This window comes from Natrix helvetica, assembly GCF_964273705.1.
Source record: "Natrix helvetica genome assembly, chromosome: 1".
Lineage (NCBI taxonomy): Eukaryota > Metazoa > Chordata > Lepidosauria > Squamata > Natricidae > Natrix > Natrix helvetica.
In genome coordinates this window covers 374,121,922-374,135,125 of record NC_138548.1, presented here as the reverse complement: position 1 = coordinate 374,135,125, position 13,204 = coordinate 374,121,922, and the positions used below count along the sequence as shown (strand labels likewise).

Below are 13,204 nucleotides of genomic sequence, written 5' to 3'. Positions count from 1 at the left end.
AAGCCTATCTTCTGGAGTGTTGGCTATTCTTGCCAGCTTGGTGTCATCTGCAAATTTGATGAGTTCCCCATTTGTTCCCTCATCCAAATCATTGATGAAGATGTTGAAGAGAACTGGGCCTAAAACAGAGCCTCGGGGTACTCCACTGCATACTTCCCTCCACGTAGATGCAGTTCCATTGAGGACTACACGTTGAGTGCGGTTGGTCAGCCAGTTACGAATCCATCTGGTGGTGATGCTGTCTAACCCACATTTAGGTTGACCCCCCCTCTTCTTTTTGGCAGCCCCTCAAATATTGGAACTCCAATCTTGTGCTCCATCCCTTGGGTTTAGCCCCCCCTATTGAAAAACCACTCCTTACCTACTGCACCCTTTTGCCCTTCCCCCACAGACAATGACCAGGTGATGGGATCTCTGCTTCAGCCAGGGGATTGGCTGCTTTCTTCCTCTCTGGAAGAGATTCTCCAGGACCTTTAAGGGGGATGTTCTCCATGGGGCTGCCCTGAGATTTCGCCACTATCCACAAAGCATCTTTCTGCCCCCCTCCAATTCCCTCCCTCAGCAATCCATGTGGTTGGAGGTTGAAAAAGCCCCAAGGAATGAAAAGGTCCCCATATCAGGGTGGATTTCCCCCCCCCCCTTCAGTGGATTTACTTTCTGAGAAATGGACGGGGATGTGATCTTCATGTCCTTTTCTTCATGCACTGGGCTGGGACGTTGTCCTTCTTTTCCCCTGACTTACACACCTGCACAATTGCACATCTGTTGGTGCTGCACGAACCTCAGAGCCTGAAACCACCAAGAGAGGCTCTTAAAGGAGGATGAAAGGGCAACGGATGGAGAGATGGTGCAGATGTTCGTTTCCAGAGCTTCTGAGAAGAGCCCTGTTTAACAACTTCGTGGAAGTTAACGTCAGTGGGGAGAGGCACCAGATTGGGGGGGGGGGCTTCTTCCAGGAGGTTGGGGAAGTCCCATCCTGGGCCTCTGCCCTCTCCTCTCTCTTCCCCCTCCCCCTTCTGTTGCTGGTTAGTTTGACTTTGGGCGGGGACTGTGTCGACGACTTTGGGCGGAAAACTTCACCTGAGCTCCCGAGCGGAGGAGACGACGAGCTCCAGAGTCAGGCACGGCACCCCTTGGCGGCGCTTTCAGTCTCTGGATGCGAAGCAGGGTCTTCGGTCGTAGGAGCGAAGGGGCGCGTGGTCGGAGGGCGATGGAGCTGCCCCGGGCGCCCCTCTGTCTCCTGTGGGTTGGGCTGGGGTCCTTCGTGCCGGGCAGCCGCTGCGGTGAGTTTCTGGAAGGTTTTGCGACCTGGTGGGAGGGAATTGAAAGGGAGAGGAGGGGAACGCCTGTCCTGCCTTGGTCTCTTCCTCCACATTCACCCTCCGTCTCAAGTTCCTTTCCCAGCAGAAAACGTCTCTCGTCCTTCGCTCAGCCTCCTTGAATAACTTTTTGTATTTTAATTTGCAATCCGTTCCTGTTTGTACCTGAGCAAAGAAGTGAAAATGAACGGCGAAGGTTCAGATTCAAAGCCCACCCAGCGTTTCCTTTGGTAACGTTGGCTTCCTCTCTTTTCTATTTCCTGTTATCCACTTATGAACGCGGGACACAGGCGCAATGCAAGGAAGGTTTGGATAATTCGTAGCTTCTGTGGAACAATATAACACTCGGTGTTTAATTTGTCGTCACTTCTAAGTAGATTTCTAAACAAGGAGTGAATTTCAGCAGCGAATGTTTACACATCGGGTCGACTCCTCACCCTCCCTCCAGTCGGGCAAACGCTGAGCCTCCAATCAGCTCCCTCTTGAAGGGAAAAATCTGGATATGACTTGTTAGATCTGGGCAACGAGAGAACAGACTGCGGACACGAAGTGACTTAACAGCTCTTTATTAGTAGTAGTAGTGATCCAGCTTGCTCTGTGGTCGGAGGGTTCCCCTTTTATAGGGGTCGGGTACGCCCCTCGACCAATCAGAACGATACCTGTTTCCCGCTGTAGCAGCGGACCAGAGAGGAGACTTGCTACGATATATGTTAATATCTAACACCCCTCCCCTCCTAGACGGAACGTTGCGGTTAGTAACATAGTCCTTTAGGTACGGTGGTGTTTGCCTTACTTGGGAGGAGCAGTTCGGGTTGGTTAGAAGTAGTTGCAGGATCGGGTGCTTTCTCTGCTTCGCGTTCGGGGGTTTTCGTGCTTTTGTTGCTTGGGCGTTCCGGGGTCTGCTCGCTTACGTTGCTTGGGGTTTGCTCTGCTTCATGCTCGGTCTCTTGTTCTGACCTGGTGTCGTAGTTCTCTGCGTTGGGGCTCTCGAGTGGCTGACTTTGCGTTGGTAGGTAGCTCTCGTCCTCGGTTCGTAGGTCTGAGTGTGCTAGGCGACCCCGAAGTTGATCGATGTGCCTTTTCCAGTTCCGCCCATCTTCCAGTTCCAACAGATACGATCGTGGACCCGTGATGCCTATGACCCTTGCCGGCATCCACAATGTCCCCCCTGCATAGTTGTGGGCGTATACTGAATCCCCTATGCTAAAATTCCGAATTTTGCTTGTGGAGTCTGGGGGTGCTGTGGCAGAGTAATTTGGGTGAAGACGGTCCAGGTGAGACCGTAGACGGCGGCCCATGAGTAGCTCAGCGGGGCTCCTACCCGTCGTTGCGCTGGGAGTAATGTGTTGGATTAATAGGTAATGGTCAATGCGTGTTTGCCAATCACCTGGACCCATCCTAGCGAGGGCCTCTTTTGCGGATCGCACCATTCTCTCCGCCTGTCCGTTTGATGCCGGATGGAATGGCGCGACGAGGGCATGCCGAATTCCCTGACCTGCTAAGTATGTTTCGAATTGCATGGCCGTGAACTGGGGCCCGTTATCGGATACCAGGAGGTCGGGCAGGCCATGAGTGGCGAAAAGTCGCCGTAGAACCTTAATGACTGCCTCTGCCGTGGTTGAAGTCATTAGGACTACTTCTAGCCATTTGGAGTATGCATCCACAACTATAAGGAACGTCTGACCTTGAACTGGCCCTGCGAAGTCGATGTGTATTCTCGACCAGGGTGCTTTCGGCTTTTCCCATTCTGTGGTGGGCGCTTCCGGGGGTGCTGGTCTCGATTCTTGGCATGGATCGCACGTGGCCACCCACTCCTCTATCTCTTTATCCATGTTTGGCCACCAAACGTAACTTCTCGCTAACGCCTTCATCCTAATGATCCCCAGGTGCCCAACATGTAATGCATCTAACACATTTCTACGTAATGCATAAGGAATAACAACTCGATCCCCCCATAATAAACAACCTTGTAACACTGAGAGTTCGTCCCGTTTTGACCAAAACACTTTGAATTCCGGGCCCACGTTTCCCTTCGGCCACCCCCTCCAAACCCAAGTTTGAACTTGCTTTATTAAATTGTCTTTAGAGGAGAACCTTGCAACGTCGCAGGAAGAAACCGGTCCAGAGTCCAAACAGTCAATGAGCAATACCGGTACTTCGGGAGTGGGGTCTGGCAGAAGGTCAGGTAATGGGCAACGGCTGAGTGCGTCTGCGTGTCCAAGAGTGGAGCCTGGTCGATGAATTAACTTGTAGGAGTACGCAGCCAGGAAAACAGTCCACCTGGTCATGCGTGGAGAAAGGGAGACCGGAGTGGGGCGGTTTCCCGCCAAAAGTCCCAACAGCGGTTTGTGATCTGTGATTAGTTCAAAATCGCGGCCGTAGAGGTATTCGTGGAAATGTTTTACTCCAGCTACAGCAGCTAATGCTTCCCTGTCCATCTGGCTGTAGTTCCTTTCGGCCGATGAAAGAGTCCTAGAGTAGAATGCGATGGGTGCTTCTTTTCTGTCTGCCATCCGGTGGCTAAGGACTGCGCCAACTCCAAAGGGTGATGCATCGCAGGTCAATACCAGCGGTAGGGTCTGGCTGTATTGGACTAACAGCGAGTCAGTGGTGAGCAGGCGCTTTACCCCGGCAAAAGCTGCTGCTTCGGATCATCCCCATTTCCATGGTGTGTTCCTCTGGAGTAGACGGTGTAGTGGCTCAGCAACGGTTGCCTTCTGTCTCAGAAAAACGCTGTAGAAGTTAAGTAGTCCGAGGAAGGCCTGCAACTCGGTCTGATTTCGTGGTGTGGGGGCGTCCTGGATCGCCTTAATTTTCTTTGAAGTGGGGTGTATTCCCTGACCATCGATTCTATAACCCAGGAATTCTACGCTAGGCACGTTAATTTGGCATTTTTCCTTTTTTAGGCGGAGACCCTTTTCTCTGATTCTGGCCAAAACAGTTCTGACTCTTTTATTTAATTGCTCCTCGTTTGCAGTGGACACCAAGATGTCGTCAAAATAAGGGACGACTCCCGGTATCCCTTGCAAAAGTCGTTCCATGATGCTCTGGAACAATCCTGGAGCAATACTCACACCGAATTGTAGCCGGTTGCATTTGAATGCTCCTCTATGCGTCACTATAGTTTGGGCCTCCGCTGTGGCGCTATCTACGGGCAACTGCTGGTAAGCTTGTGCCATGTCTAATTTAGCAAATACCTTTCCTGGCCCCAATGAGTGCAATAAGTGCTGTACTACAGGCACAGGATATGCGCTTTGTTGTAGCGCGACATTAATTGTGCATTTATAGTCCGCGCAGATGTGGACTGACCCATCTGGCTTGACTGGGGTCACAATGGGAGTTTCCCAACGCGCGTGATCCACCGGCTGAAGGACTCCTTGCTCTACTAATTTATCTATCTCCTTATCTATTTTTGGGCGGAGTGCAAAAGGCACTCGTCTCGGTTTAAGTCGGATTGGCGCCACTTTGGGGTCTAAATTGAATGAAATCGGTTTACCCACATACTTACCAAGACCGGGGCTGAACACATCCTCGAACTCCTTAAATATCTGCTCAGCGCTGCTGTTCTCCACTGCGTTTATTCCGGTGACTTCTAACCCCAAGGCTTCAAACCAATCTAGTCCCAGAAGGTTCTGTAACGGCGCGCTGGCGATGGTCACGGGCAGCTGAGCTACGATGTCCTTGAAACGGATCTGGAATGTGCCTTGGCCCACGATGGGGACTCGGTTCCCCTGGTAGTCTCGAAGCAGGATGTCTGGAACGCGTAGTTGGCTCTTTTTGAGGCTAGGGATAGCCTGTTTCATGGATGCCCATGAAATGATCGTCAGGGATGATCCCGTGTCAACTTCCAGCTCGCAAGGTGAGCCCTCCAAGAGGACTGTGACTTTCAGCTTTTTTGGCCGCTTGGTGCGGACCTGACTTATTGTGGTGAGATACGTTCACAACTCCTCTCTCTGGGTCAACTCTATCTCAGCATCTGTATCCTGAAAATACTCTCGTTGAGCGTCTTGATAGAACGCTCTTTCAGCTCTTTGTGTGTAATCTCTCTGGGGATACGCTCGCTCAGCTCTTTGGGAATTTTCTCTCTGGGTAAACACTTGTGGATTTCTCTCTGGGCGCCCTTTTTGATTTCGCCAAGCCCCTGGGTTGGGCTTCTGTTGGCGGTACATGGGTGGCTGCCGTGAGGCAGGGACTTCGCTCCGGCACACTCGTGCGATGTGCCCAAGTTTGTTGCAGTGCGAACAAACAACGTTCCTGAACCTACAGGTAGACCTGGGGTGATTCCCTCCGCAGCTTGCGCAGGGCGGCAAACGGAATCCGGGTCTCCCCCCAGGCCTCAAGTGACTGCTCCGCATCAGGTGACTGTCCTTGAACTCGGGATCCTCGTAGTCGGGGCTTGTGTCCTCGTAGTGAACTCTGGTTTGTCTTGGTACTGGCTGGTTTACGCTGAAACCGCGTTGTATGGTTACCGATGATTTCTCCGCTGACTCTGACGCTCTTGCTTCATTTAAAGCTATCTGTAGGGTTAAATTTGGGTTTGCCAACAGCTTCTTTTGTAGTGAAATGTCTCTTAACCCACAGATAAGCTGCGCTAAGATGTGCTCGTCCAGATCCCTGAACTCGCAGTGAGTTGCTGCTTTACGCAGGGCTGCAACATATTGGTTGATTGATTCTCCCGCTTTCTGGTTCCGCGTGTTGAATTCCTTGCGGCAAACATGGCGGGAAGGTTTTGGCGCGTAATGAGTCTGTAGAGCCTGTTGCAACGCCGTCCATGATACTGCCTGTATTGGAGTAGCCGAGGAAGATGTTTTTCTTCCGGGCGTCGGTGATCCCCGTGTATTCGTTCGCTTCGAGAAAACACTCGAAACGAATCATGAAGGCTTCCCATTTGTCATTCGCTGGGTCGAATGGAGCGGGGGGAGTGTGCATCGCCATCTTCTCTCGTTTGAATTTGCCGCGCTGTGGTGACCTGAGATGGCTGCCAGAATTTCTGCCGAATTCCTAGGCTGGGTCAAATCCGGAGATTCTGGAGGTAGCGTTCTTCGTCCTATCTGTCTCTCGATCCCACCCTCGTCGCCAATGTTAGATCTGGGCAACGAGAGAACAGACTGTGGACACGAAGTGACTTAACAGCTCTTTATTAGTAGTAGTAGTGATCCAGCTTGCTCTGTGGTCGGAGGGTTCCCCTTTCATAGGGGTCGGGTACGCCCCTCGACCAATCAGAACGATACCTGTTTCCCGCTGTAGCAGCGGACCAGAGAGGAGACTTGCTACGATATATGTTAATATCTAACATGACTGACTTTTCTGGGTGTGGTGCAGGGTTACTCGGAGTTAATATCACGACTAGAATCCTCCAAAGTACAGCAGACAGTTGATTTGTTTGAGAGGTGCTTTTCTCGATAGCATCGAGGGAGGAGCTGGAGCTGCAGACCCTCCTAATCCTATCCTTCTCCCTCTTCCCCTTCCAGACTCCTCCAGGCACTCCCTCTGTGCTATTCCTACCTGGAGGCGTCGGAGCCCAGCCAGAGGCTGCCCCAGTTCCTTCTCTGTCCCTCCCTCTGGAGCATCATCACTCCGGAAATTAGGCTGTTCCCCCCCCCACTCTTTCAGAAGGCCCTGAAGACATGGTTTATACCTTTCCACATACCTTCCGTTATTAGTAGCATCTCCTTATTTAACTAGAGTAGAGTAGAATAGAGGAGAGGAGAGCTGGAAGGGACCTTGGAGATCTTGCAGCCTCTGCTCAACCAGGAGACCTTATACCGTTTCAGACAGGTGGCTGTCTGGTCTCTTCTTAAAAACCTCCAGTGAGGGAAGCACCCATGATTTCTGAAGGCAACTTCTGTTCCCCTGGTTAATTATCCTCACTGTTAGGAAGTGTGGGAAGGAGACTTCACCAAGACAGTGTTGTATTAGGAAGACCAGTACAGCCCATAACCAAACTGGAAGTCACTAGAATAACAAAGACAGCATACATTCTAAAAGAAACCTCCTGAGAATAATTACCAGGATATCAGGACAATTAGAAATAGCTGCAGAGTACAAATAATACAGAAGACCCAGGAAGTGCAGGAAGAAGTTACCTTTAAGAGAAGGAAAAGGTCAGAGTGACAACAAAGACTGATTAGCTCAGGGCGAAGATGTGAAAATAGGAAATACAGTAGAAGACACTAGGGCTCATCCCTGCCCCATGGGAAGTACTTTAGGGCAGAGGAATAACAAAATTCAAGACAGGATTAGAACCATTAGCAAAGGCACAAACAAAAAGGGATAAAACAATAGGACAAAGAAAACAAAAGGACTTGTAAGAGGAAAACGGTATAAAAATATGTACACTTACTGTATGTCGGGGTCAGCTCACCCACGAACGCTGATCTACATCACTGTCAGTCTTGCTTTCCTGAAATAATAAAGACAACTTGCTTTCAAACGCAGCTTGCTTCGATCCTAAATTCATTCACTCAGCCGGTGACGCTCTCCCAGCCGGGCAATCCGAACCTGCGGAGGAAACTTTTTTCCATTTAACAGAAGTTTCTCCTTAATTCCAGGTTGCTTCTGTCTTTGATTAGTTTCCAACCATTGTTTCTTGTCCTGCCCTCTGATGCTTTGGAGAATGGTTTGACGCCCTCTTCTTTTTTGGCAGCCCCTCAAATACTGGAAGACTACTATCATGTTGCCCCTAATTCTTTTCTTTAGACTATTTATTTTCTCTTATTTTTGTTTATTTTATTTCATTGAGCATGAATGAGATAACAGACATAAATATAGGTATGATTCTGAATACATGACATGAATACGAATACAAGGGGATATTTGGACAGGGACAGTAGGCGCATTGGTGCGCTTATGCACGCCCCTTAAAAACCTCTTAGGAACGGGGTGAGGTCGACAGGAGACAGTCTAAGGTTAAAGTTTTGGGGGTTTGGGGAAGAAACTGCAGAGTCAGGTCGTTCATTCCAGGCATTGACCACTCTTGTTACTGAAGTCGTATTTTCTGCAATCAAATTTGGAGCAGTTTACCATCAGTTTGTATCCATTGTGTGCTCGTGTGTTGTTGTGGCTGAAGCTGAAGTATTCATTGACAGGTATTCATTGACATTGACGAGTCAGACCCAAAACCTGCAGCCGTTCTTCATATGGTTTAGTCTCCAGGCCTTTGAGTATCTTAGTTGCCAAAGTCTCAACATTTATACTGTAGTTGGTGACCAAAATTGGTTGCAGTATTCCAGGTGTGGTCTCAATTCGCAAAGGAAATCTTTGTCTCGGCTTTCCTACTGGCTATTTTATTCACTTATTTATTTGTCTGTATAGTTGTTTTATTCTGTTGCAGTCTTCTTTCTGTTGCTATATCCCTGCACTTATGGTATTTGCTTTAACTGACTATGGCTGGTTTCTTCTGTTCTGTGGTGAACTTTAACCCCTCTAAATCTGAGTATATACTGGGCTTATATTGGATTCATCTCTGGGTTTATACTGATTTACCTGGGCCCATAACCTGTGAGGAAAATCTGTTTTATTCTATAGAATTGGTAGCAGAGGATTGTTACATAGCCATATAGATTTTAAAAAAGTTTATAGTGCACAGTCACCATGTGCCTTCCTGCTTAATGGTTTCACCTGTCACAGGAAACTCTTCTCAGAACACAAAAGACCATCGAATGGTTAGGGCATTGCATGCCAAGGCAACCAGATGCCGAGAGACTTTTTTTCCTTCTGCCATCACTCTGCTGAACACTTAATTCCCACCGGGCTGTCTTGTGTCTCTGAGTATTACCCATGTAGTAGGGCTGTATTACTATTATCCTTCTCATCTTTTCTGCTATCTCCTCTTATTGGTATCAGTATTATGATATGACCTTGTTGTTTGTAGGTATACTGACAGCTTCTGCACCAGAGGCAAATTCCTTGTGTGTCCATTCAAACCTGGCCAATAAAGTATTTTATTTTTTAAAAAAATTAAAACGGGTTCTGAGGAGAAATGTATCAGATTTATTTGTCCCTCAACGTGGCACCAAATTTTAAAAAGGGGAAAAATATATGGCAATGTTTGGTAGACCCTTGATGGACTAATATGGTCTATCTGAATTTTTTTTGGCACTGAATAAACCCCCTGTGCCAATGCATAGATTTTTTTTTATTCCCAACTTTATAAGTTTTGGTTTTGGGAAGTTATTGAAAAAATAAATACATTAATTTTTTGTAGTTAAATTATATAACATTTTTTATTTAATCAGGAAAATGAAATAGAGTATGATGTCTCCTTTTGATAAAACATAGATGTGGTCCTTGATTTTAGACCAAAAGTCGAAATAATCAAATGCGGAGATTTGAAGGTAGACAGAGAAAATGATTGGGGAAATTTGTGGTAGATAAGCCATTGCAGACTTTCCACCACTTAAATACAAACTGTTAACAGAAAGCTTTGAAGTTTAACTTTGCTGTTTACCTGTTAATACTATATGTGTGTGTTTACACAGAGAGATATAGTATATATAGGGAAACTATCATTGTTACGATATATGTAGCATATCCAACTAGGTGGGACGATATAGGTATGTACATGTGTTTTTGTTTTTCTATTCTAATGCACATTTTTTCTCTTTTAGTGTTTTCTCTATTTTTTTGTAATATTTGTTTTGCAGTTGTAACATTCTGAATAAAATGACATTTAATGGGGGGGGGGAGAATGCCTGTCCATTAAGGTGGTGGATGAGATGCTAGAAACCAAGCGGTTTTGGGATGCTTTTTAGTGTCGGGATGTTATTGATCTGGTCAACGTCTCCCATACCTTGGAAGCTTTAGTTGAAGTTTAACTGTTGCTATGACTACGGAAGTCTATGGAGATTCTCAGCCATTCGGGTTGTGGTTGTCCCAAAGGTGCTTTTTCAAAAGAAAAACCGGTCTTTATTCTTCCAAAAACGAAGTCCAGTTGTCTTTGAAAAAGTGCCTTTGGGATGACTCCTGAAGATGTAGTTTGCCTCAGTCTCCTCCTCGTCCTCTCTCCTCCCCACTCATCTCGTCCTTTCTCCTCCCGCCTCTTCTTCCTCTCTCCTCCCCACTCATCTCGTCCTCTCTCCTCCCTCCTCTTCCTCCTCTCTCCTACCCCCTTCTCTCCTCCTCCCCCTCCTCAGTGCCGATTTCCCCCCCTTCTCCTGCTGTTGTCATTGGTGTGTCGAGGACTTTGGGCGGGGCGGAAAACTTCAGCTGAGCTCCGAGCGGAGGAGTCGCCGAGCACGGCACCCGCTGGCTGCGCTTTCAGTCTCTGGATGCGAAGGGGCGCGTGGTCGGAGGGCGATGCCCCTGCCCCGGGCGCCCCTCTTGCTCCTGTGGGCTGGGCTGGGGTCCTTCGTGCCGGGCAGCCGCTGCGGTGAGTTTCTGGAGGAGTTTGCGACCTGGTGGGAGGCAGCCGAAAGCGAGAGGAGGGGGACGCCAGTCCTGCCTGGGTCTCTGCCCCACATTCACCCTCCGGGAATGTGTAATTCCTATTTGTATTTGAGCAAGGAAGTAAACAACGAACGGCGGACGGTCAGATTCAATCCCTCCCCACCCGCGTCTCTTTTGGTTAAATTCCCTTTATTTCCTGTTACCAACTTATGAACGGGGGACACAGGCGCAATACAAAGAAGGTTTGAAGAATTCGTGGCTCCTGTGAGACAATCACTTTTGGTGTTTAAGTTGTCGTCAATTCCAAGTAAATTTCTAAACAAGAGTGAAAGTCACGCGAGAAACTTTACAAGTCAGGTCCACGCCTCCTCCTCCTCCCTATTGCCACCCTCCCTCCCTCCAGTCGGGCAAAGGCTGAGCCTCCAAGCAGCTCCCTTGAAGAGAAAAATCTCAATATAGGTGTGGTGCTTCCTGTAGTCCGAGGTCTCTAAACTCTATGGTCTGCTGTGCAGCTGGAGTCAGCTTCTATCCTTCTGGTCCTTCAGGCTTTGTGCATGTAGAGTCCGGTGGGGTCAGCTCCACAAGCAGCTGGGTGAACCCAGAAGGACCCCTCCTTAGATGTGCCCAGCTGTTTCCAAAGCAAGCCAAGAGTTGCTTGAGGATTTCGTTCAGGGTTAATCTCATGACTGGAATCCTCCAAAGTACAGCAGAGGGTTGATCTGTTTGAGAGCTGCATTTCATGATGGGACCACGATAGGAGCTGGAGCTGCAGACCCTCCTAATCCTATCCTTCACCCTCTTCCCCTTCCAGGCTCCTCCAGGCACTCCCTGTCCTATTCCTACTTGGAGGTATCAGAGTTCAACCAGAGGCTGCCCCAGTTCCTCTCCATGGCCCTCCTGGATGATGAGCCCATCGCTCGATATGACATTCCCACTGGGAAGATGTTTCCTCTGGTGTCCTGGATGGAGGTGGAGGAGGCGAAGATGTTTGTGGTACCTGAGATGGTATTCAGAGCTGATCTGGAGGGGTTATCAGAACTCAACCCCCAGACTGGAGGTGAGCAGAGGCAGAAGTGCCTTCAAGTTCCAATTCTCCCTCAAATCTCACTTTCCTACCTCTTGTCACTTTGGTTAATGGCAAAAGAAGCAAGCAGGAAAAGAGCAGAAAATGGGGGGCTGGGAGCTTAGGGGGTTGAGATAAACCCTGTGCCAAAGTTCCGACAAACGAACCCAGGCAAATCATAATTCTGAGACTAGAACCTTCCTCAAATAACTTCTTTATTGGCTACAGCATATTGGCACAGGTGAAAGCAAAACTAACTCTAAATGTTTCCCATGGTTTAGTATAATTAAAAGAGTAAATAATTCCCTCCCCAAGTGCCAATTGTCCAATTATGTTAATTGGAGAGCTTCTTGCTCTCCTCCTCTCCCTCTCCACCTCTGGGCATGAACTTGTGCCATGGTCTGGGTTGGAGTGACATTCCAACCCCCCCCCCCCCATTCCTGTGTGGCAACTGAGAAATGGAAAAATGGCTGCCACCAGGTCCGTTTTTGTAATTGACACTCCTTCCCAAGAAGGAACAATATTGTTTCCACTCTTGACCACCAAGGACTGGAAGGAGCATGAGGATGGGAGATCCTTTCCTGCAAAGGAAAGAAAACTGCCTCACCTCCCCAAGATCTTCTCTCTCAAGGTCTTCATGATCTTCCAGCCCCACATCAAGAAGACCAAGTGTAGCCCCAGATCACAGAAAAGACCTCCCACCCTTGAGAGAAAGAGGGGAGGCAAGATCTGTTTTCCCTCCCCTGGTGGGATGGGGAGAAGTAAACACTTCAGTCATTGTGGGGGAGTCCCTATAGAGAGGAACTCTGGACTATTCTCACCAATCTTTGTGCATTTCAGGTCTTCACGCCTGGCAGGTGGTTTTGGCCTGTGAACTCAGGGAAGACGGGAGCAAAGGAGGGTTTTTGCACTATGGCTACAATGGGGAGGACTTCATCAGCTTTGATAAGGAGACCCTCAGATGGGTGACAGCTCAGCCCCAGGCCCAGAAGGTCAAGGAGAAGTGGGAGAAGGATCCAGCGAGGTCTGAGAGAATCAAATTCTTCCTGGAGAATAACTGCCTTGAGTGGCTACAGAAATGCCTCTCCTACCAGATGGAGGCTGTTAATAAGACAGGTGAGTGGCTGAATGGGCCCAGATTGTGCATTTTTTTCCTAGGCTCTCTTCTCTTCCTCTTCTGAGGTTTTTCTGCCTTATACAGCCAAGCCACTCTTCAGGCACCTGGCAAAAAGCAATCAGGGCATTTACCAAAATATAGTAGGAAAAACACTCCCCAATTCCCCGCTCCCCCAAAAAAGTTCTTCAAAGAAAAAGAAAAGGAGACCAAAGAACAGGATATCAATGCTGAGATCCAATTCTATTTTTATGAGGAAATCTAATTTTGGCATTCTGCTTTTTTGGGCAGAATTGAAATGGGATTCTCTTCCCAATTTCC

General features: G+C 48.5%; 2 protein-coding genes across 8 annotated transcripts in view; one reads left to right on the top strand and one right to left on the bottom strand.

Annotated features, from left to right (window-relative positions):
- The window catches only part of LOC309383778 (major histocompatibility complex class I-related gene protein-like), a 140,309-nt gene that overhangs the window by 61,547 nt on the left and 65,558 nt on the right, over positions 1-13,204 (bottom strand). The window lies entirely within an intron of this gene.
- Positions 1,091-13,204, top strand: part of LOC309383784 (major histocompatibility complex class I-related gene protein-like) — a 57,226-nt gene continuing 45,112 nt past the window's right edge. The window contains exons 1-2 of one of the 5 annotated variants that reach the window (XM_081936675.1): positions 1,091-1,283; positions 11,518-11,711. In XM_081936675.1, the coding sequence (XP_081792801.1) occupies positions 1,157-1,283; positions 11,518-11,711 (321 nt within the window). In that variant the 5' untranslated portion in view covers positions 1,091-1,156. Of the gene's footprint in view, positions 1,284-10,559; positions 10,690-11,517; positions 11,764-13,204 lie in introns of those variants that run through there. The other 4 variants (XM_081936674.1, XM_081936676.1, XM_081936678.1 and 1 more) reach the window with 4 other exon arrangements.